At 39.2% G+C, this 25,682-nt stretch overlaps 1 protein-coding gene across 11 annotated transcripts in view; it reads left to right on the top strand.

Moving 5' to 3' along the window:
• LOC129764288 (uncharacterized) overlaps positions 1-25,682 on the top strand; it is a 193,166-nt gene that overhangs the window by 139,997 nt on the left and 27,487 nt on the right. For 8 of the 11 annotated variants that reach the window (XM_055763209.1, XM_055763215.1, XM_055763213.1 and 5 more), the window contains 3 exons: positions 78-190; positions 1,189-1,344; positions 1,798-2,073. In XM_055763209.1, coding sequence (XP_055619184.1) covers positions 78-190; positions 1,189-1,344; positions 1,798-2,073 — 545 coding nt within the window. Of the gene's footprint in view, positions 1-77; positions 191-1,188; positions 1,345-1,797; positions 2,074-24,222; positions 24,360-25,682 lie in introns of those variants that run through there. The other 3 variants (XM_055763216.1, XM_055763217.1, XM_055763218.1) reach the window with 2 other exon arrangements.

The following is a 25,682-nucleotide window of genomic DNA, read 5'->3' on the forward strand; positions in this document are numbered from 1 at the left end:
GATTCTCCCGCCCTCGCAAACAAAATCCTATTTTAATTAAGCAAATTAAAGCGATGTTCGCTTATGTCGTTTTGCAGGAAGAGCGGAAATGGTGCCCAGATACGGTTTGATGGATCGGATAACCATAATCTGTTGGAGTATACGTACAAGAAAATAACACCATGTGATGTTTGTTCACAGGTTTTGAGAGGTAAGCAAATTTTCTTTATTGAATGTAATCGCTTTTTATCTGATGTTCCTCATGTCGGCCAACTTCGCCGTTCTCTCTCTGTCTCTCGAAATTATACATGAACAAACGGCACGGCAAACACATAGCAAAGTTTTCGTCTTTGTGCATACAGCCGCAGAAAAGCATAATCTCCCTCCGAATTTGCCTAGAGTATTTAAATCTCAGCAATGAAAACCATTACCCTACAACTGCGGGGGAATTTCTATTGCCGTGAGTTGAGTGTATATACAGAGGAAACAAACAGGAAATTATCCTTTCAAGAAACCATTATCTAATCATCAATAGATGAAAAATAGGGCTAATTCGCCTCATTTCTATTGTACCATTTATGTGTAAGATAACACGTATTGATTATTCATAACAGTCTTTTCGGGACGAAATTCAAAAAACATCTACATCTGTAAAGCCATGACACTTGACTCATCGAATTGTTCGATTCACTTTGCCTAACAGCGATTTTCCATTGCGCTCAACAGCATCAGAAATAATTAATGGTCCAGAATGCATTGTCGGTCACAGATCGGAATATGGAACGAGTATGTCATATAAAAGACATATCATAGACATTCTCGAACTGCTTTACGCTCTGGCATTTATGTGACAAAAATAGCAATGTGAAAGAATGAAGACACATTTTGTTTTGGATCCGTAGAATGAACCGACACGAGAAATTGTATTTGATTATCTCACTAATGGTAGCACAATAGTGTGTACATAGTTTGGATCGATCGTTCTCTCTACAGGTGTATTGTTAGTTTTGTTTCAATTCATCCAAATTGCATTTGGAATTGATGGTAAAAAACACTTTTAATGATGTCTTTTGTAGATAGTGAAAAATAAAAAAATACATATCTCAACGTTTGTCCTATCGCTGGTATGAACTTATCGTAAATCTACCTGTAAACTACCCAACACTAAAAATCGGTGTGTTTTATCGATATACCTTTCCCTGCATTCAGGTCACACGCGGCAGGGGCTGCGCTGTAGGATATGCAAGGTGAATGTGCACACCGACTGTGCATCACAGCTGCCGAAATGCCAGGTCAAGCAGAAGCTGCTTCGCCGCCAGAAGAGTACTTCCGAAATCGAGAACCGTGCCGAAGCGGAGGAGGAGAGTGAGTACTTTCTATTTTGTAAGCATCCGATACAATCATTACCATTTTCATCACATATATGAAAACGCGTTGGATGCACCCTTGGGACGCGTGCGATCCAATTTATTTCTGTATTGAGTAAAACTCATCCATCATTATCTATATAGGATTAGATGAAGAAGATCAGGCAGTACGCAAATTATCGTTATCGGGGTCGCTTGTATTAGGTCATATTTTTCAAGGTAGACAGCTCATCTGTATATGTTTTGCATTGCTGTCATTGTTATGATGCAAATTATTAATAGGCGTTGGCTACTAACTTTCCCAAAACGACCAATTTCGCCACTGCTTCAAATCAATAATCAATCCATAGGTGTAAAGAAAAACTGGAGCTTCTTTCATTTATTTTTTCCGATTAAATTTTGTCTCATTACATCGTCATTAATATCCAACGAACCTTCAAAACACCCACAGAACCAACCGATGTCGATCAGATCTATCAGGTACTGAAAAAAGCTAGCGAAATTTCTAGTGGCAAAATTGTCGAACCGAAAGCCCAAGCCAACATTACTAGCGATGTCAATGTGACGACTGGCAGTAGCAATCCGCAGCTGGAAATACCTGTAGTCAATGTGCCTGATTATCCGGATCGTACGCCTAGGAGGGGACCAGTTAAATCTCAGGGGTCAAATTATCAACCACACAAGCAGGGACTGTCGGCACCGACAGCAACCGATATGTCCAGCTCAGGTCCGCATTGATTCCGTAACATCTGGACTATTTCCATGTTCTTTTCTGCTCCTTAGTATTTTTGGCTATCTAAAGCACTGTAGTGATTTTCAGCTGAAGGCTAAATAATGAACTCTCTTTGGTTGCGGTAGCATAACTGATACAACCGTAAAATGTAGAACTATTTTACTATTCTTTTCTGAACTGTATATAAACATGAATTATGTAGATTTCATAGCACTACTTTATTGATTGCTTTTCTTTGTTTCCTATAACTTTCGTAAAATAGCAGAATTCTTATTTTTCACAAATTGGCGTTTTAGTCCAAATTATTCAGTAGGTAAATGAGTCCAAGTTCCCTTGTATTCAATTCTATCTCAATGAAACATTTTGTCATATCAGGAAGAGAACTCTTTTCATCTCTCATATTTTTCAATTGCATTAACATATTGCCAATGTGTTAGGCAGCGGACCCGGAATCTCTCTGAAGGTGATAGGAAATCATATTTGATGAAAAAAAACCTTCTACGCATATGGTCGAAACTCAACTATTTTTGAACATTTTCGCTATGTTCGTGAAATATTAGAAAATGCATACTGTTAGTGGACTAAAATAACGACGTTGTATAGAAATTTCAACATTTTTTCAGTATTAAAAGTCCTAGGATAAAACGTGAGATTTAGAAGTTTTCAATATTAAATTCAATTTTTGAGTAAGATTTTATGATGTGACATGACATTTTCCAACAACTTTGTCGAACATCATATTTTGACCAAACATCTGGATTTTGAGTTAGGATTTTTTTAAAGAAAGATTGATGATTTTGAATACGCCGTAATCAGTCGTAATTTAATTTGTTCATATGATAATAAAAATTGGGATTTGGTGTAGTTTCCATCATGTGTACTGAGTTTCAAAAAAATCGAAGTAGATCGCGTCAAAACTTGCTGTTTTTCGGCGGCTGATTCTGCATGGAATTGCTCCATGGTAAACTTGATTATTTCTACCAACCAAATCAAAGCTCTCTAACCGCTCTACAGTTAGTTTTTCGACACCCAACTCTATCTTTTGAATTTTGCTTCAGTATCGTTTTAAACACTTCTTAACTTCACTTAGAAACCTCAACTTTGTTGACTTGGTGCATACAAACAATATCAAAACCATAAGGAATACCGTGGAACCTTCGATTTGGTCCATAGAAACAATCAGAATCATCATTTATTTTTGGGAGAAATTCAATAAAAACGTCTAAGAATACACTAAGTTAAGTTTATTACTTCTAAAGTGTAAATGTTTTACAAACGATCCAGAACTAAATTTCATCAGTATTCAGTATTCAAGTGGAGATCAACAAAAATGTTCTAGGTTACTTTTCGGGTTGAAACCAGAGCCCTAAAAATTAAATTTTCAAATAGGTGGAATCCGACCATATGCTTAGGAGTATATCATAGTATACATTTTAGGATTATCATTTTGTATACATAAGGATAATATTTAGGAAGGAAATTCATGCAATATTTAATGGGGTATTCTAGTGTAGAGGCACGAGTTATGAACGCTTTCTCGAACTCTGAACAAATAAAACAAAGAATATATCTATCATCATTATTTGTATATAATGTTTTAGACATTATTTCATTTTTTGTTTATTTATCTTTTTACAATACAACAAAAAACGGAATTAACATTCAAAATTAGAATTGTTACAATCAGTTCAAGTGAGAGGGTTAAAAAAATAGTTGTCCCATGACGAACAAGGATTTCAGCCCTTCTGGTTATCCTGAACAAAAAAATCGAACTAAACAAAACAGTAAGATACCGCTATCGTATGAGCCTCAGACAAGTCAAACATTTAACGATTTAACGATCGTTTGAAGTAATAGAAAAAAAAATTATAACTCGGTGAATAATAGGATTATCGAAAAGTCCTTTTTAGTGTATGTTCTTGAAAGATGAAAAAAAAAATTTGATTTTTTCTCAAATTTCGAGTCTTCTATCTGTTCTTCTTGTACAGTGCCTATTTTGTTACACCTATCACTGACCATCTCTTGTAATCCTCGTCATGCTCTACCCTATCGACTGGCCATCATTTTCACCCGATTTATAACACTTCAAATTCATTTCCGTCTCAATTTGACAAACATTATTTACAAAAAGGTGACAATATTTAAGAAAAAAACGTCACATTCAAAAAAAACCTAATTTAACTGTAATAAACGGTTACACGTCTGACAATATTTCGTAGTATTAATGAAGTTAATAAAGTTCCAAAAATTCTTGGATTCATTGGATTCATCATTGATAAAACCGGTTGTTAATTTTGTTGTGCCTTTTTCAATGCCATTTATAGCGATTCTTGTTCAGCGACGATCGATGGGTGCAATATATGCAACGAACATTATTCTGTTTTCTTCTAACGAACATTATTCTGTTCAATCAAAAATGAGAATTCCTTCAGTGATATAGTAAAAAAATCAAGCAATTCAGTATTTTTTCTTCATTAAAAACATAACGGTCAGTGAATGTTGGGAAAGGAGTCGTGATCAGGCGTACGGAGCGACCTGGTAGAGATGCTCTCACAAGAGCGCTGGACGACATTGACATCCATCTTCGGGATGCAATTCATGATCCTCGTGCTCAACTACTTGGTGTCAGTGGCCCGTCAATTACACCATGTACACCATGGCACCGAAAATATCCTCGATCGGACGGCACTGGGACAAGTTGGTCAGGTTCCGTTCCTCGGGTACGTAGGATATCTGTTTTTTCTCGAGGTACGCCAACGTCTTCTTGGCGTAATGGAAAGACGCCATGTCCGGCCAGAAGACGTACTTCCCATCAGAATGATGCTCCTCTAAGAACAGGAACAGAATCTTCTCCAGACACTCCTCCTGGTACACCTTCTGGTTGATAGCAAGTCCGCTCGGCTTGTTAAACCAGAGCTTTGAAATTCCTTTGTCGGAGATGGAAATATACAGCATAACTTCCTTCTCAAACTTATGCTTGTATTTTTACTTCACCCCGGGGGTGTGGACGCCTTGTCGCTGGTATAGAGCCCATTTCCGGAAATGTGGGGCTTTGACAGCGGAATATAACTCCCGTCGTCCAGCACGAACGACGTCCCGCGATAATTCTTCCGGCACTGAGATTTCACGGTCGCTATCTGCTCGTCCGTGTAATCTGGGGACCTAGTTTATTTGTTTATTTGTTTATTTGTTCTGGCATCAACAGACTACAGTGGTCCAAATGATACAATTATCTAACTCTAATTAATTCTAAAAACCGTTGTTTCAATGTAACACGCGAAATGTTAAAATCAAACGCCGTAGAAACTGTGTTGAATACACGCTGAAGGCTTGCTATTGCTGTGTACATGCCATAATTCGTTCGCCGAAGTATGGTCCGCAGAAAAGGAACTCTCCGCAACCGTCGAGGTGGTACGTTGAGATTTAGGTGGCTTAAAATTTCTGGAGAATCGACGCGACCAGTGAGTGTATCCGCTACAAACAAAGACTTAGCTAGCTTTCTTCTGCAGTGCAGTGAATCCAGATGGATCAACAAGCATCGGGTTTCGTAACTAGGGAGCTGATGAGGATTGCGCCACGGAAGCAGGCGAAGTGCGTACCGAATGAATCTTCTCTGAACGGACTCGATTCTCGTAATGCCAGTTTGATAGTGCGGATTCCAAACGATACTGCAGTATTCCAGAACAGGCCGAACTAGAGCGCAATACAGGGATTTGAGACAATGTACGTCCGTGAAAGTTTTTGAAACCCGCATAATGAATCCCAAGTTTCTAGATGCTTTATCTACAACATACGATACATGTTCTTTGTACGACAGTCTCGAATCCAGTATCACTCCAAGATCTTTGATCTTCATAACTCGTGGAATGGGAACACCAGAGAGAACGTATTCGAACGTGATCGGTTCTTTTTTCCTAGAGAAGGATATCGTGGAACATTTTAATGGATTTATAACCATACAGTTCGTGGCGCACCATTCGGCTACAATATCCAGTTGTCGTTGAAGAAACCAGCAGTCGGCTACAGAACTAATACGGCAATAGATTTTTAAATCATCCGCAAACGAAACGCGAGGTCCTTCTAATACCAAGCAAATGTCGTTGAAGTAGATTAGAAAGATCAGGGCTCCGAGGTGGCTTCCTCGAGGAATACCGGAAGCTGCAGAAAAAATGTTGGAGCTGCTATCACCGATGGTAACGCGAAGTTTTCGTTCTTTGAGATAGGATTTGAACCAATCTAACATCCTTCCTGTGAATCCGAGCTTTTCCAGTTTTGCGATTGCGATGTCGTGATGAATCTTGTCGAATGCAGCAGTCAAGTCCGTATAGATGGCATCAGTTTGGCTATTCCGTGACAAACTATCCACTATATAATTTGAAAATACTAACAGGTTCGTCGATGTTGAGCGTTTCGGCATGAATCCATGCTGGTCATCAGTTATGTACTGTTTGCAAAACGAGAAGACGGGTTCCATCACTACTAATTCAAAGAGTTTAGAAGCAACACAAAGCGATGAAATACCGCGATAGTTATCGACGTTTCGCTTATCACCTTTCTTGTGTACCGGAAACATTTCGATTGTTTTCCAAAGCTCAGGAAAAGTTCCCGAACTCAAGGAAAGCCGGAAGAGATACAACAATGGCGTCGCTAAACTATTTATGCATCTTTTCAATAGCATGGATGGAATACCATCTGGGCCTGGACTAACAGAAGATTTTAGTTTAGCGGCGGCGGTGAGAATATGGGATTCCGCAACATCGAAGCTGCTGAAAGAGTAGCTCATTGACGGAACATTCCTGACAGCGGAAGCAACTTCCGTTGTAGATAGTGAGCGATCAGAGAACACAGTGGAGAACTTTTTCGAGAATAAACGACATATCTCTTCTGTATCTGAACTTGCCGTACCCTCGTATGACATTGTAGAAGGCAATCCATCTTCCTTGCGTTGTTTGTTGACGAATTTCCAGAACGATTTAGGATTTCTTCTAAAATTGTTTTGTAGATTACGTTGATATCGTCTAAAACAACTTTGACTGAGCTTGTGGTAAACGCTGTTTATACGCCGATAAAAGATCTTTGACATTGAAGTTCGTTGTATTGAAAATCTCCTCATGGCAGCTCTTTTTCGCGATTTAAGGTTGCGAAGCTCCAATGTTTGCCAGGGTTGTCCTTTAGCAATGGTATGAACCTTTTTGGGAACGTGTCGATCAATGACATAGGCCAAAACACTAGAAAACGTCTGCACTGCACTGTTAGCGTCGTCATTATCTAAAATTTCGTTCCAGTTGATTTCATTCAAGACATCAGAGATGCTAGAAAAGTCGGCTTTGTAAAAATTGTAGCTCACAGATACAGGGTCGTCTCTTAAAGATATTTTACTCCTTTCGTACGGTATCAGCAGTGGAGGATGATGCCGTACAACCTTGACTAAAGGGGTCGGAGCTAGTACCAAACTAGGAGCTTGGTTTGTAGAACTGACAAAGCACAAGTCCAGAATGCGAATGTTTTCATTTGGTACACTATTTATCTGTCGAAGAGTGGCAGTACTGTAGCTGTCCAGAAGATCCGAGGCGATTCGGGTAATCTGTGAGTGCGCTGGATCAGCAAATAGAAAACCGTGTGTTGAAGAACGCCATCTGAGACCTGGGAGATTGAAGTCGCCAATAATTATTATTTCATCGACTGCAGCAGCAAAACCACATATAGTTTCAACGGATTTGATGTGATCTCCAATCAAAGAAGAGTCATTGATACGATCAGGAGGAAAGTACACCACACAGAAGAAGAGGTTTTGACCAACGAGTTCAATTTCCACTCAGATTTGTTCTACAGTGCGCCAAGTGATATCCTCGATAATCCGCGCCTTCAGATCTTTTCGAACTGCCAATAAAACGCCGCCCCCAGATGCTTTACGGCTGTTGTACAGAGAACGATCACATCGAAAAACTTCGTAGTGCTGGCCGAGAATCTGAGTTGAGAGGGTTCTATCATCCAGCTTGGTTTCGGTGAACGCAATAATGTCATACGCGCCATCTGATGTTGCCAATAGGTAATCGTTGGCACACGTATTTAGTCCATCCACGTTCTGATAGTAGACGAGAAGATCGTAAGGTTGCGAATTGGTTTCCTGTATTGGAATATCAGTGCGCCGCTCAGTCCGCCGAGTAAGCAATGATCGATCAGGTGGAGATAGTCTGAAATCGATGGGCGGATCAAGAATCGTCGAGGGCAAAACGGTATCATACTTGCCGGAGGTGTCGATTTGGGAGATCCTCTCGCCACACCCACACGTAGGACTAGGACGGCTACGGGTTGGCGGAAATGGCTCGACTACGGTAGGGGGGTCGGGGCCTCCCATAATACCAACTTCAGTGCGTCCCAGTGTCCGGTTAATACTCAGAGTCCAGTCTAGAGAAGGTCGATCAAATAACGTTGGCGGAGGTTGGCTGAAACCGAAGGGCCGATCAAGAGTCGTCGAGGGCAAAACGGAATCATACTTGCCGGAGGTGTCGAGTAGGGAGACCCCGTCACCACACCCACACGTAGGACTAGGACGGCTGCGGGTCACTGGCGAGAATTGCTCGACAACGGTGGGGGGGATCAAGGGCTCCCATAATGCCAACTCTAGTGCGTCCCAGTGTCTTGTTGGCAATTAGCCGTGCTAACACTACATCATTGGTGCAGGGATCGGGTCCAACCTTGGTTGATTTATCCGAACGATGTTCAAACTGTTTTTTGAACGCTCTTCGAACACACGAAAAACTACGTTCTGTGGCCACGAATCGCTGCATAAGGCTATTTCTTCCAATTGCTTGCTGACTCCGACTTTGAAGGACACGAAGCTCAAACTGCTTGGCTCTTTGCCCTTGGGAATAAGTTTTACGATCTTCACTCCTGCCTCGCCACTCAACTCCAAGCATTCCCGAACCAGCGTCGCAATATCGCTTTCTTCCGTCGATGGGTCAAAGGCTGAAAGATAGATCCATAACAGGTCTTCCTTCGGCTGGACCGTTTTAACTTTGTCAGTCATCGGTTTTGTCCCGCATGTTCTGGTCGGAGCTGACGGAATCTTAACCGGACTTCCAGAATTTGTAATTTGGAGATTGATTCATTAGAGGCAGGTCCACCTTAGCACAAATCATATGGAATAATCTTGGAAATTGTGCGTTCAAATTCCACCTATTGGTTTATTTTGACGTAGGACTACGTCTAACCGGAAGATATCGGGGGTGAAATGGAAATCTAGGCACTGAACAAGTAGGAAAAAATGCAAGATTTGGAACGCTTATAACTCGAGCATTTCTCAATAGATCGCAAAGGTTTTTGCATCAATTGATAGGAAATATATCTACGCATCTATCATAACGAATAACCGTTTTAACTTTGTCAGTCATCGGTTTTGTCCCGCATGTTCTGGTCGGAGCTGACGGAATCTTAACCGGACTTCCAGTATCGCTGCGTCGTCGTTTGTTCGAGGTTGGCGCTTCAAGCCGTTTTTGTCTTATCCATGGGCTGATATTATTTTGAAACGGATTGCCCTGAGCGTTCGTATCGACTTTTGCTGAAAGAGCAACGACTGCCTCGCTCAGCTTACCGATATCGTCTTTCAGCGATTTGATGGCTTCGGAATCCTCAACAGTTTTGCTGTTTGCAAGCATGGTGCGGAAATTTCCATTTGAAAATAGTCCAGCACAGCTGTCGCACATCCAGAAAACGTTCCCATCGTACAGCCCTAATTGATCCATTAGAGGCAGGTCCACCTTAGCACAAATCATATGGAATAATCTCCCACAAAAGCCTTGGCAGACGATTCGTTCAGAATCAACGACTTTTTTTATTGCAGTGAGTGCAAACCATTGTGCGTTCAAATTCCACCTATTGGTTTATTTTTGCACAACGATTATTACTGCGTTGCGATCGGGAACCAGTTTATTCTATTCTGAACAAGCTTGCATGCGATTTCTTAGCACTACTTCGCAAACAGATGGCGCTGAGAAGCGAGAAACGAGCGAAAAAGGGGGACAATGACGTACTCGAAATAAATAGAACAACAAAAACACTTCACTTTTTCGTTGCACTAATTCTCAATATTTTCACCATATTCAGCACAAGCTTTTGCATGAACATAAAAGCGACCGCAGTAGACCAAAAAAAAACGTAAATAAAGGCTATTGGCACACAAAAAATAATCAAAACAGCGAACAGAAAGAGCAATCAACTTTGTCAACAAAACAGTAAACGAACTAGTCTTCACACGACAGACGATGCTCTCCTGCTTGAGGGTTCTATGAATGTAGGGATTGGAGCAGCGAAAAATGTCGGCGTCACGCAAACTCGTACCGTCCTTGTTGTCGAACACCTTTTTCAGAGATTCCTTCTTTTTTTCGTCATGATCTTTGCCGTACGGCCACTATCGATTTTCCGCTCGACGTTCCGAGATGCCAGGATCCGGTAAACAGTGCTCACAGACGTGCACATTTGCGTCTCGAAAGTGGTCTACTGTAAGCTCTCTTTCTTGACCTTCACGCGTTTCGAAGATCCGTACAACGCGCTCACGGAGTGATTGTTGCTTCGACGCCATCTTTGATCGAACTGACAGCACCCGAGCGAAAAGAAACAAGCAACCCGTTTCTAGGGAGCCCAGAGAGTAATTCCCTCGGCGAGAAAAAACTTTACGCTCTTTACTTTTTTACAGAAAGATATTTAAATCATTCTCATTTATCATTGAACACCCGTTACAAGTTGGAAACATGAATCCGAATTCATCCAACATCACTACCGAAAAATTGAACATGTAAAAATCCGAACACGAAAATCTTGTTGGGGTTTAACCAGGTTTTTTATAGTTCAATGCAACAGGTTATATCTGTAGGTATTATGATTATTGTAAGACCATTGTTTCAGTCTTCGATCTTACCATAGGCCATTGCTCGAACTTTTCTACGTACACTATCCCTGTTTCCTCTTATTTGGCTGCCAAAATTCATTTCAGCTTTTAAACTTTTAGTTCCCATGCGAAAAAGCCGTTTTCTCAATTCATTCATTTGTAAGGCTCGACCGCAATAGCTTTACGGAGCCGATAAATTTCTCTTTATACATTTCAAAAAGCAACATTTAGTAGGAATATAGAAATGGGGTATCGTTGTCTGAACAGATAATTGCCATCAGCACCATAATGTTGAGCATTATGACCGGGATTTGCATTTGATCTTCGACTGGTTGTCTAACTGTCATTAGTGAGACCATGAGACAGGACAAACGTCTTAACAACACCCCATCCTTTGCGAGGAAGTCTGGCTTCGATTGCCAAAAAATACTTAATGGCAGTTGGCTTTTTAATGTGTCCGGACTTTTTCGTGTTCAACCTTTATTATTAAGTTTCCTTCCATGTTCATAATATAACTTTGATATAAACGTTCTATAAATGTATGTAATACTTAAAATATTAACACGAGCTTGGTGATCACAAATACTGCAGTCTCCTTTGTGAACACCGCATCGGCATCGATGGTAGATTCTGGAACAAAAAGAAAATTATTCGCTGGATTCCGCCCGATGTCCGGATTCGGCATGCGAAGAATGCAATCAGCACAACATCGTTCAATTTCTCTGCCAGAAAGTAAATGCCTTATATTATAAAGCAATATTCAATATTCGTCTTCTTCTTCTTCAATGGCACTAACGTTCCTAGAGGAACTTCGCCGTCTCAACGTAGTATTACTTGCGTCATTTTTATTAGTACTTAGTTGAGATTTCTATGCCAAAGAACACGCCTTGAATGCATTCTGAGTGGCAAGCTCTAGAATACGCGTGATCACAGTGCAAGTCGGAGGAAATTTCTTTGACGAAAAATTCCCCCGACCAGAACGGGAATCGAACCCGAACACCCGGCATGTTAGTTATGACGCTAACCACTCGGCCACGGGAGCACTATATTCAATATTCGTGCTGTATTCAAATTACTGGTATTCTTTGTCATTGTAAATTCCAAAATACCTTCAATAGAAAGGGGTTTTCATTAAGAACGCTACAAAAGTTTTTTTTTTGAATAAAACAAAAACGGTTTTGGATATCAATAAAATTCTTTATTCATGTGAAAGTACATTTGATGCCATTATGTATGGAACTCGATTTCTTTTGCTTGGCCACCACGGGCACGCTTGTAGAAGTCCAGACGCTGAACCCAATTTTCGACGGTTTTCAAGCATAAATAGGCCGATGCTGCTGCAATTTCACGTTCGATATTCGTACGAAGTTCATCAATCGGCTGACTTGTTGGCATAGACCATAGACTTGACGTAGTCCCACAGGAAATAGACTAACGGCGTCAAATCGCACGACCGAAGCGACCAATTGACTTGGTCATTTCGTCAGATAACACGCTTGGTTTTCAATAAATCGATTGTTAATTCGTTGTGTGGCTTGTGGCGCCGTCCTGTTGAATCCACATATTGTCCAAGTTCATATCATCCAATTCGGACCAAAAATATTCGGTTATCATTGAGCGGCAGCGATTTCCATTCACAGTAACGTGCCGGTCTTGATCATCACGGAAGAAGTACGGCCCAATGACGCCGGCCCAACCATAAACCGCACCAAACCGTTTTTTTCGGGATTAAATGGTGACTCATAGAGTACGTGTGGATTGCTGCCTGTCATATTTTGCTTATTGACGAAGCCATTGAGCCAGAAATGAGCCTCATCGCTGAAGATGTTTTTTCGATGAAAATCCGGATCATTTTCAAGTTGTTGCTCAGCCCAATTCACGAAGATACAACGCTTCTGGTGGTCGAGCGGCTTCAGTTCTTGCGTCAATTTGATCTTGTAAGGATGTAGGCCAAGATCTTTCCGCAAAATTTGCAAAAGATTTTAATAATCTCGACTCGGTGTTGAATCGTATATCTTTTCATTATGAAATGGCAACTGAAGAGAAATGTTAAAAGAGCGGGAAAAATATGGCGTTGTTTGCTGTCCCTGTCGGTCTACTATTGTAGCGTCCCTATTGAAATACCCTTTATTACAATTGGACAGTGTTGATTCATGTTTTGATGTTATGTTTGCCTTCCTCAGTGTACACCTGATTCTCTTCTGTCGCGGAGGTACCGAGCAAAAATAGGATAACGTATACATTGGAAAATGGACTAATTTCGAAGGCAATGAAAAAAAAACTGTAAAAGATAATTCACCAAACCGTTTATCAAGCCTTCTACAAAAATGCCTCTTCGCCCTGCCAAGTGGTCTTACGGCAGTTGGACGGGAGCCTAACCGATGAAAAACATTGTTGTCGGCATGTTCTTCAACTATTTCGTGGCCTCAACGCTCTGTCAACGTCGCTCTCAACGTTCGTCAATTCATTTTTTAGTCATTTCAAATCGTGTTGACGGCAAATGGGCGAATGCCGAAGTAGTCCTAGTCGAAGCGAAGCTACTGCGAGGAGAGTCGATTTCCTTTTTTCATCTTCGAAGATTTCGAAGATTTCGAAGTTCATCATCGCTGCTGCTAATCAACTGATAAGGCATTTTTGTAAAAGCCCTAATAAACGTAGAATTTAAGGAAAATTGCTTCAATTGAACTATCTTAAATTATTCCATTTTTTAATGCACGCGTTGTGCACACACAAATGTATACATGCTCGAATAGAATGCACACTTTGCATACATCTTGGACAATAAAAAGCGTGTTATTTCGAAAAACCGTTATGCAAGTAAATTCGCGCAAAAAGAGAATCGGGTTTACTTAATTATTGGTGTTTCAATTTATTGTTTATTAAAAATCCCGCGTATGTCAAATGTTTGCAAAGTTCAGAAAACTGCAAAATAGTTGCATGACGCACATGGTGTTTTTGGTGACAAGCACGGACTTCTTTCTAAAGTTCTAAAGAAAAAAGAGTGTTTTCTTTTTGAAACTGTACTGTGGAATAGCAAAGATGTTTTGGTTTGGTTGGTTACACCCGATTTTAGTATTACGTGGTAGATACCTATCGAGGATTAACGAGAATCGGATTAACACATTGCATTCTGAATTTTTTCATCGCTCTTCACACATTCGAGAATAAAATACATACATGCTGCATAAAAATGAAACTCAGCAGAGTAATTTGAAACGAAAAAAGCGGTAACACTGCTGTCGTGTAATGCACATCACTCTCACCAAGTTTCGCGACTCCATCAGTAGGGTAGATAGGGGCAATATGGTCCCCCTAAGAACGAAACGTCCTAAATCATGTAGGGACATCTATAAATTATGCTACATATTAAAACCCCACGATTTGAAACCTTATTGATCGATGTAGATTGTATGAATACGTTTTAAAAAATATTTATTTGGAAAATTTACACTTTTTAAAATGTGTTCCATTTCCGTCGATCGAAAACACTACGGGACAAAATGGGCCACCATGCGGGGCAATATGACCATGTTTATTGGTTGAACAATTTAAGCATGTTTTCGTAGTGAAATAACGTAACAAGTTCATAAAATGAAAGCTTATTCTATTTTGCAACTTTCGCGTGTATTTAATTGGATTTCATTCAGTTTGCATGTACATAAAATAACATATCTGCTTGGGGCATTATGACCAGGTATTTTTTCAACATAACCTGTAAAAACAGCTGTCAAAATTTGTAAACATAGTTGGAAATAGTTATATGTGGAATCATGGTGCAGAATTATATCAGAACATCCGTTTGTAAAAAGAGGTCACATTTGATCACATTCAAAGTGATGGGACTACAATTTTACGTCACTCAAAACAGGAACAGGGAATATCTGTACATCGATAGCATTGGTTCTGTTTATCGCCTCCCGTAGAGGAACTGACTTATGTCCCACAGTAGCAACATAAGGTGTCCTGTGGAATATTCCATAATGGTAATTCCTTGCTGAGCACCCAGCGTTCATCTGGCTTTTTCTCCGCATTGCTAGGATTTTGGAATTATTGGTCTGCACCTGTTGAATAATGATAATAATTTTTAGTTTACTCTTATGGAAAAAATTATTAAAAATTAAAAATTTTCTTATTTCTATTTCTGCTGTTCGTCCCCCAGTAAACGTAAAATTTCCCAACTGCAACGCGATTTAATCATTTAGTCCTAGCGGCGGAGGTTGCTTCATGTGTCCGAAGTGAGATTTGTGGGTGACACTTTCGAAAACCAGACACAATGCACAAAGGATGCTTGTCACACTATCGTACTTCTTTCCCTGCTTCGGTGGCTGCGTTCAAGCTGGTCTGTGACCTCTTTTTACAAACGGATGTTCAGATATAATTCTGCACCATGATTCCACATCTAACTATTTCCAACTATGTTTACAAATTTTGACAGCTGTTTTTACAGGTTATGTTGAAAAAATACATGATTACGCGTGTGGATGTAATTTTGCTACTTCGATTATAAGCATTTTAAGTGGTTTAATATCAAAATTAAATTCGCTAATGATTATATTTAGGTTCGTGAGTTAACAGAGAAGCGATATTAGGTGTGTACAGGAAAGTAAATTCATATTTGAGTGAAAAATTTAAATTATTGATATAATTGAACTGGGGGGTAAAACGGACAGTTGTCAGTGGGAGTGAGATGTATTGTGAAAAGTCTGTTTAATATATTCCTAAGGAATGCCCTGCGTCTATAAATGGTAATTAAACCGTCAAATTTGGACTCTTTAGAAGCTAACTGGAACCAGAAGCAAAATAGTTGAGGGTCTGTCCGTTTATACTGCTGAAAAGCACGATATCACTTCTAGGTAGGGTCATTCGATTTTTTCATCGTTTAACGGACATTTGTGATGAGTTCAAACCTTGGTTGAATAAAATTATTCCCTCGCGGTCGATGAACCTCCACGCAAACCTTTTCATATTACCCCCACTATATGTCCATATTACCCGCACCGAAAAAAAAATTGAACTTTTCGGCCTGTTTTAATTTCAGTAAAAAACATTGAAAAACACTTTTTTGTAAAATATTTGGCCAATTAGGTAGAATAACAGTATATTGAATTACAAGAAACAGCATCAAAGTTTTGGGAAACATGAGCTTCCAAAGATATAATTAAAGTTCTTCTTAACATGTCCGTTTTACCACCACCCCCCCCCCCCTAAGTCGTATTTTTCGTGCATATCTATAGCTTGTTACGTTTGTACACAATGTGTGAGTCATTTATTGCGGCCCAGATTGAAACAAAAACGATTGCAACGATACTCCTAAATGATTCTAAAACGTAGCCGCAAATCATTGGACAACCGATAGCTTAGACTTCAATCCATTGGATTATTCACTTTGGACCATGTTGGAGAAGTGCATGGTGAGTGAGTTATTATCAAATTCTACAGAGCAGGCAGCTTGCGAACTTCCACATTCAACAATCCGTGCAGCGACTGACGGTTGGCCAACGTGACACTTGCGTGAAGAAGAGGGGGATTATTTCGAATTTTTTGTTCGAATTGTTTTTGTTATGATTTTATTTTATTTTTTATCTCATTTTGTTCTCGAGTCATGAATTTTCAAACGGCTGACAGAACTTATGGTTATACTAGGTAGAGACTTACATCCGACTTACTTACCGAACTTTCGTCTCCCTAATACTCTTATACTATGGTGTGACAACTGAAAATAACATTTATTTAGGAGGCGATCTGGCGTTGTGGTAATATCCGTACCTCTCGCGCTATCAATCATGAGTTCAATTCTCACTCCCGACATTCTTCCGAAATGGAAGTAAAGTGACGAACCAGTCACGAAGTCACAGGAGGGTTGTGTCTGAGATACCACTGCATAGTTGACGTAGGATTATATTAGGCTATCTGTAGCATGCTGATTTTGGATGTGTTTGACAAATATTATTGTTAAACTCTTCGATAATAATCTGGTGGCTCTGAGGGACGGATCAGATGCTAAAGTCAAACGCAGGTATTTCAACATGAAATCGATAAATTCGACATTCTCCTGCTTCCCAGGTGACAACAAGGAGCATGGTTGATTTAGAATACATCATAAGATGACGCGTCATGATGTATGTTTTTTTGTTCAACGGTGGTACCTGAGAAGCGCAATATAATTATTTTTAGATTATGATGTCCTTTTGAATATTATACGTGGTGAAATTGTGCCAGGCGAATATATACAAATATTGTTGGTTACGCAATCGACTAGTTCGTGCCAATTCATCCTCCATGGTCCAACCATCGTTTAAAGCACCTCAAACCTCTAAACGGGCTGCTTCGAATTTTTTTTTGTAAACTTCGAACAGAAGAATCGAGGAAGAAATTCATACGAATCAACAAACAGCATAAAGCGCTCAATAAACATTTCTATCGCAATCATCAGCATCGGCTTCAACATAAGCTTAGATCTAATCCCAAAAGAATCTGGAATCACGTGAAAGATCAACGTAAGGAATCCTGCCTGCCTCCCACGATGTCTAATGGAGATCATGAAATGTCTACTCCACCTGCATTGGTCCTGATGAATTCCTGCCTTGGTGATTAAATACTGTATAGACGTCCTGAGTACAGTCAACATCAACAAATCTACTGCAATACACATAATTTATAATCCGCGAGCTTGATAACGGGAAACAGGTTGATGCTATCTACACTGACTTCTCGGCTGCGATTGACAAAATCAACCATAAGGTTGCTGTTGCTAAGCTAGAGCAGCTTAGCTTCCATGGTACAGTTCTCAACTGGCATCGATCTTATCTCATGGGTCGTCATATGTTCGTCAAAATAAGTGATCATATTTCTCAACCTTTTTCTGTACCTTCTGGTGTACCTAAAGACAGTCATCTCTGTCCATTTGTATTTCTGCTGTATTTGAATGACAGAAGCCAGAAGTTGTCTTATGCAGACGGTTTCAAACTGTATTTTGTCATAAACGATCGTACTTTAGTTAGACACATTTGCTGCTTGGTGTCGCAACAATATGATGATTCTAAACGATTCTAAATATTTTGTCATCAGTTTCTGTAGGAAGAAATCATCAACTTTACACACTCTTTTCATGACCAGACACTGAATCGGGAGGCTATTGTCAAAGATCTGAGAATCATGATAGATTCTCATCTTACCTTTAAACAGCATGTGTCATATGTCTCCAGCAAAGTATTTTCTTTGCTTTGATTCATATATCGCTTTACGAAGGATTTCAGTGCCTTTGGATGTTTGAAAACCCTGTATTGTTCTCTAGTGCGCTCAACATTAGAATATTACTCAGTTTTACGATCATGCAGTCAATCGCAATCGCAATCGAGTACATTCAGAGGAGATTTGTACGCTTTGTGCTTCGAGAACTACCCTGGAAAGATCCTGTTAACCTACAAAGTTACGATAGTAGGTGTAATTTGTTGTGCTGCAACTCCTAAGTTCGCGTCGTGACCTTCCCAAGGCAATGTTCATTGCTGATCTCTTACGATCCGATATAGACTGCGTTGCACTTCTACGACAGTTGAACATGAATATTAGGCGAATGAATTTGCGTTCCCATCCGTTTTGACGTAGAACTACGTCTTTCAGGAAGGGTGCCAAATCAGAAAACAAGTCACGTTATTATGAAATAAAGTTAACGTTAGTAACTATTTTCACTGTGAACGAATTCCCATGATTTGAATACCTATCGAATTGGAAATTCTCGAAGATTTGTTTGATATGCTGTACATTACAATTCGCTAATATCTAACGGGTTTAAATTCATGAATACTGGAAGAACTTCTTTTTTTCCCACACATTTGTTCTACCGATTCGTGTGCTAACCCTACCCGTATTTCGAATGCTTATTACTCGAACATTTCTTAATAGGTCGGAAAGATGTTTGCATCATTTAAATGGAAATATTTCTACGCGTCTATCACAATTAATGAAATGTCATTTTTCATTAAATGAAAAATTGAATAACTGTAAAATGTCAAGCGTTATCTAAACGCCCTAACTGCCAAGTTTTGATAGGCCCGATTTTCGGTTTCCCCAACACAGACTTCAAAATCGATGTACCAGTGGAAATCTGCTTTGCAAATATACATGCAAGACGGGGGTATTTTTTTCCCACCGAGCTGTGTTTCCCTAACACGGACTTTTAAATCAATGCGCCTGGGAGAATCCGCTTTGCAAATGCATGGGTATTTCTTGTGTTGAGTACTTTTGTACTCGCTTGTCGTTGTGCAGATAGGAATATGTTTCTCTAAAATGTACTTTTAAACTGAGAAGCCTGGGAAAATCATCATTTCCGATACTAGAGATGAATGAACTTTCGCGGTTCGAGAACTACGTAAACGTGAGATGTGCAATAATTTCAGAGAGAAATGTAAAATACAATGATCGTTTGACAATTCTTCCGTTCACATATTTTGGTAGTCCCAGGTATCATATCAAACGTAGAAGAACGTTCATCAAATTTATTTGTAACGAAGAACATAATCTATAATAAAATTTTTGATGCATTCTGAAATCAATATTCGAAGTAGTAAACAAATGGATTGCATAATATAATTGCGTAGTTCTACGTCGAAAATATGCGGTCATGTCTTAGATACAATCCCTTACAATTTTTTTAATATTCCGGCATCCCGGACAAACTATATGGTGCGAATGAGCCAATGATCAGCATGTGTAAAATTTTCAACAAACGCTACCACATATTTGACTATAATCATTCTCGTGCTAGCCGCAAGTATATGTTTTATGTTATTTTATCACCGTGACCATTGCATGTGTAATGTTAGTATTATGGATAAGTTAGTTTAAGGAAATTGTATCTGTCGGTTTTATATGTAAGCTGTTGATACAAGAAAATATAATGAAACGAAATGTACACATAAAAAAATAAATTAAACTCTTTCGTTTCAAAGCAATATCGATAGCCCTGAAAAGGACATGATTTTATTTCCCGTGTTGTGCGGACTCTGCGGCGTGATGTGATGTTTTAGTCAGACGTAACAAATGTTTATTTTTTAAGAAAGTGCTAGCTTTTTTCGGAGCCGCTGCTGCTTTCTTTTGCTTTGACGAGAATGAGAAAACCTTCCTTCCTCCCTTGTTTGGTTTATAGAGACTTTAAACTTTTCCATTTATTGCGGCCCAGATTGAAACAAAAACGATTGCAACGATACTCCTAAATGATTCTAAAACGTAGCCGCAAATTATTGGACAACCGATAGCTTAGACTTCAATCCATTGGATTATTCACTTTGGACCATGTTGGAGAAGTGCATGGTGAGTGAGTTATTATCAAATTCTACAGAGCAGGCAGCTTGCGAACTTCCACATTCAACAATCCGTGCAGCGACTGACGGTTGGCCAACGTGACACTTGCGTGAAGAAGAGGGGGATTATTTCGAATTTTTTGTTCGAATTGTTTTTGTTATGATTTTATTTTATTTTTTATCTCATTTTGTTCTCGAGTCATGAATTTTCAAACGGCTGACAGAACTTATGGTTATACTAGGTAGAGACTTACATCCGACTTACTTACCGAACTTTCGTCTCCCTAATACTCTTATACTATGGTGTGACAACTGAAAATAACATTTATTTAGGAGGCGATCTGGCGTTGTGGTAATATCCGTACCTCTCGCGCTATCAATCATGAGTTCAATTCTCACTCCCGACATTCTTCCGAAATGGAAGTAAAGTGACGAACCAGTCACGAAGTCACAGGAGGGTTGTGTCTGAGATACCACTGCATAGTTGACGTAGGATTATATTAGGCTATCTGTAGCATGCTGATTTTGGATGTGTTTGACAAATATTATTGTTAAACTCTTCGATAATAATCTGGTGGCTCTGAGGGACGGATCAGATGCTAAAGTCAAACGCAGGTATTTCAACATGAAATCGATAAATTCGACATTCTCCTGCTTCCCAGGTGACAACAAGGAGCATGGTTGATTTAGAATACATCATAAGATGACGCGTCATGATGTATGTTTTTTTGTTCAACGGTGGTACCTGAGAAGCGCAATATAATTATTTTTAGATTATGATGTCCTTTTGAATATTATACGTGGTGAAATTGTGCCAGGCGAATATATACAAATATTGTTGGTTACGCAATCGACTAGTTCGTGCCAATTCATCCTCCATGGTCCAACCATCGTTTAAAGCTCCTCAAACCTCTAAACGGGCTGCTTCGAATTTTTTTTGTAAACTTCGAACAGAAGAATCGAGGAAGAAATTCATACGAATCAACAAACAGCATAAAGCGCTCAATAAACATTTCTATCGCAATCATCAGCATCGGTTTACAGTTTTACGATCATGCAGTCAATCGCAATCGCAATCGAGTACATTCAGAGGAGATTTGTACGCTTTGTGCTTCGAGAACTACCCTGAAAAGATCCTGTTAACCTACAAAGTTACGATAGTAGGTGTAATTTGTTGTGCTGCAACTCCTAAGTTCGCGTCGTGACCTTCCCAAGGCAATGTTCATTGCTGATCTTTTACGATCCGATATAGACTGCGTTGCACTTCTACGACAGTTGAACATGAATATTAGGCGAATGAATTTGCGTTCCCATCCGTTTTGACGTAGAACTACGTCTTTCAGGAAGGGTGCCAAATCAGAAAACAAGTCACGTTATTATGAAATAAAGTTAACGTTAGTAACTATTTTCACTGTGAACGAATTCCCATGATTTGAATACCTATCGAATTGGAAATTCTCGAAGATTTGTTTGATATGCTGTACATTACAATTCGCTAATATCTAACGGGTTTAAATTCATGAATACTGGAAGAACTTCTTTTTTTCCCACACATTTGTTCTACCGATTCGTGTGCTAACCCTACCCGTATTTCGAATGCTTATTACTCGAACATTTCTTAATAGGTCGGAAAGATGTTTGCATCATTTAAATGGAAATATTTCTACGCGTCTATCACAATTAATGAAATGTCATTTTTCATTAAATGAAAAATTGAATAACTGTAAAATGTCAAGCGTTATCTAAACGCCCTAACTGCCAAGTTTTGATAGGCCCGATTTTCGGTTTCCCCAACACAGACTTCAAAATCGATGTACCAGTGGAAATCTGCTTTGCAAATATACATGCAAGACGGGGGTATTTTTTTCCCACCGAGCTGTGTTTCCCTAACACGGACTTTTAAATCAATGCGCCTGGGAGAATCCGCTTTGCAAATGCATGGGTATTTCTTGTGTTGAGTACTTTTGTACTCGCTTGTCGTTGTGCAGATAGGAATATGTTTCTCTAAAATGTACTTTTAAACTGAGAAGCCTGGGAAAATCATCATTTCCGATACTAGAGATGAATGAACTTTCGCGGTTCGAGAACTACGTAAACGTGAGATGTGCAATAATTTCAGAGAGAAATGTAAAATACAATGATCGTTTGACAATTCTTCCGTTCACATATTTTGGTAGTCCCAGGTATCATATCAAACGTAGAAGAACGTTCATCAAATTTATTTGTAACGAAGAACATAATCTATAATAAAATTTTTGATGCATTCTGAAATCAATATTCGAAGTAGTAAACAAATGGATTGCATAATATAATTGCGTAGTTCTACGTCGAAAATATGCGGTCATGTCTTAGATACAATCCCTTACATTTTTTTTAATATTCCGGCATCCCGGACAAACTATATGGTGCGAATGAGCCAATGATCAGCATGTGTAAAATTTTCAACAAACGCTACCACATATTTGACTATAATCATTCTCGTGCTAGCCGCAAGTATATGTTTTATGTTATTTTATCACCGTGACCATTGCATGTGTAATGTTAGTATTATGGATAAGTTAGTTTAAGGAAATTGTATCTGTCGGTTTTATATGTAAGCTGTTGATACAAGAAAATATAATGAAACGAAATGTACACATAAAATAATAAATTAAACTCTTTCGTTTCAAAGCAATATCGATAGCCCTGAAAAGGACATGATTTTATTTCCCGTGTTGTGCGGACTCTGCGGCGTGATGTGATATTTTAGTCAGACGTAACAAATGTTTATTTTTTAAGAATGTGCTAGCTTTTTTCGGAGCCGCTGCTGCTTTCTTTTGCTTTGACGAGAATGAGAAAACCTTCCTTCCTCCCTTGTTTGGTTTATAGAGACTTTAAACTTTTCCAGTTCATTCGTCTCTAGCCCTGAGAAGGGCCGATGTGGAAGGAGAACTACTCCATTACTTCTCCTTCACCTGTTTTAAGAAAGACATTCCATTCCCGCTCGACGCTCGCCGGCAACGATGTTGCTCCGATTACCACCAAAGGAGAAGTCGGGAAATCCACGAATGCTACCTCCTTTTATATCAGTTGGTATGCGCGAAATAGGAGCCTCCCACTCGCGATCGCGATGCATGTATTTGGGTTATCGGTGAACGAATGAATTGAATTGGGTGCGAAATGGAAATTAACATGAAAATTCCGACCAATCTGGGTATTTCCGTTTGGATAGGGGTAGAGATTTTTCAACTGTTCGATAGTTAGTTACATGATATTTATTATTTTATTGAATGTAAAAAATTGTTATGGAGTGCTGAAATCGGTTGATGGAAAAATATCAACAATCCGTCATGAAATGAATGAGCAATAAGCGTTTGAAATTTTACATTTTTCACGATACGATCGATTTTCGTTTTTCAGTTTGTACTCCCAATATGTTCCCGAAACACGTAATCCTATGTCAAAAAGATTCATTTTACGAGCCACCAAAAGAAGATTTATTTTCCTTCAAAATATGATGCACATTATTTTCAAAATAGTAATTCATGACTTTAAACATTGATCACGTAATGAAACAATGCATTCAAAAATATACTATAATAAGATTGAGAGCCAGTTTTTCTTCGTAAGCCCACTAACATAACATGAATCAAAACATTGCTTCAGCCCATCCATCCCAGCTGCAGCATCGCTTCAAGGATAACTATTTCAAAATTGCTCAAAACCCATCAATTATCTTGCTAAGACACTCACCGTGTGCATCGCTAGTACGGATTCTCTTTGCCAAGTCGACTAAACTGTTTCATCGCAGGTTTCATGTTTCATGTTGATCTAATGCACCATTGAAATCGAATTTCCGCTTATTTATTTCGCTCGTTCAGTGTGTGTGTGTTTGTACTTTCACAACGTTATATACTCAAGCATTTGAAAATGAAGCAATAAATAAATATCTGTTCTTGTACGAAACCATTCCTCTAGCGGAAGAAGACGACACTATCCTGTCGACACGTCCATTTGGGCAGCCTCTCTGCTTCGTAACAGAGGAACCCCAACCGGAAGAACCCACAGCGACTAAGAAAGGAGCGAAATCCAAGAAATGATGCAACTTCTCTTCCTCAAATTATTACCAGTTCAGTTTCTGTTCCGAATAATGCGTTATTGGTCATCGAGATCTTTGTTAATAGTATACTTTTTGAATGCATCGTTTGTTAATTTTAGAGCAAATGCGTCAACAAAATGCACCAATACAGCACACAACCGTTTTTGTAAACACCAATTCTTACAAAAAGAACACTTGAAAACTTAGAAGACATTAAGCGCTAGTGATTATTTTATTGTTCGAGCTGCCATTCATGAATACAAACAACGATCGATATTTATTTAGAATTGTTGATAAAGTCAGTGGATGATTCACGTTAATCATACGAACCATATCTCACAGGAAACTATAGCAAATACAAAAGAAAATCACTCACCAATCTGACACAGGGTTGACAATAATGGGGTCTATTCTTCACGACGTGACAGCGCACATGCCGGTATTCTGAGAATCGGTGTAAGTAAAAAAATCCCAGGTGTAATGAACTCGTTTCTCATTGTACTTCCGTGTCACCCGACTCTTAGAATTGGGTGAGAATAGTCATATAACTCCGAAGGTAAACATCTCACATATACCGGCTCGACTCTCAGAATAACCCCCCATGTAACGAAAGTGAGTCCAACAGCACCGTCTACTTGTCCACTTCTTCGACAGTAGCAGTGTTGCGCGAGTTTTGTTTTCATTACATTTTACTTTTATTGAGCTCTACTTTTATTCATTTTGCATTTGCATTGTTCTCGACTGCTTCTCCATCGCTGTTTTCCTCCCGTTGCGCGATGTTCCGGTACCTCATTCTCCTTGCCATTGAGCACCTTTTCAGGGACCTGTTCGTGGGTCTTTGCATCTGCTGTCTTCTTTTGCCTATTTGCTACTTATCGACGTCCATTTTACAGAGTTGAAAAACTTTCTTCACACTCGAAACACTTGTTAACTTCACTAAATGTTAAAAACGAATGAGTTGAAACGTTTCAAGACTAGTGTTCACTAGGAAGGAATATATCCTTTTACTACCAATTTGCGTGAAATGTCTTTGCTCATTAAAATTCGTGTGAGACATCGCTAACACAATTCTCGCAACTATATACTTTGACACCTGTCAACTCGACTGTCGACTGTATAATTGATTTGACGTATCCATTGGACAAGTGATGGATAAGGCTCCTAGGTCAAGCCTCAGAAGTAGCTAGTACATATTTCTTATAATGACTAGGTTAATGTGTAATGAGTAATGAATTGAACACGATAGAGACACCTAATGACAGCTTAAGAGAACATGCAAACAACATTATAAAATATATATGGATTTCTTTCCGGACGTCTATGTATCTCGTAGCGGGTA

This window comes from Toxorhynchites rutilus, chromosome 2 (assembly GCF_029784135.1).
Source record: "Toxorhynchites rutilus septentrionalis strain SRP chromosome 2, ASM2978413v1, whole genome shotgun sequence".
Taxonomy (NCBI): Eukaryota; Metazoa; Arthropoda; class Insecta; order Diptera; family Culicidae; genus Toxorhynchites; species Toxorhynchites rutilus.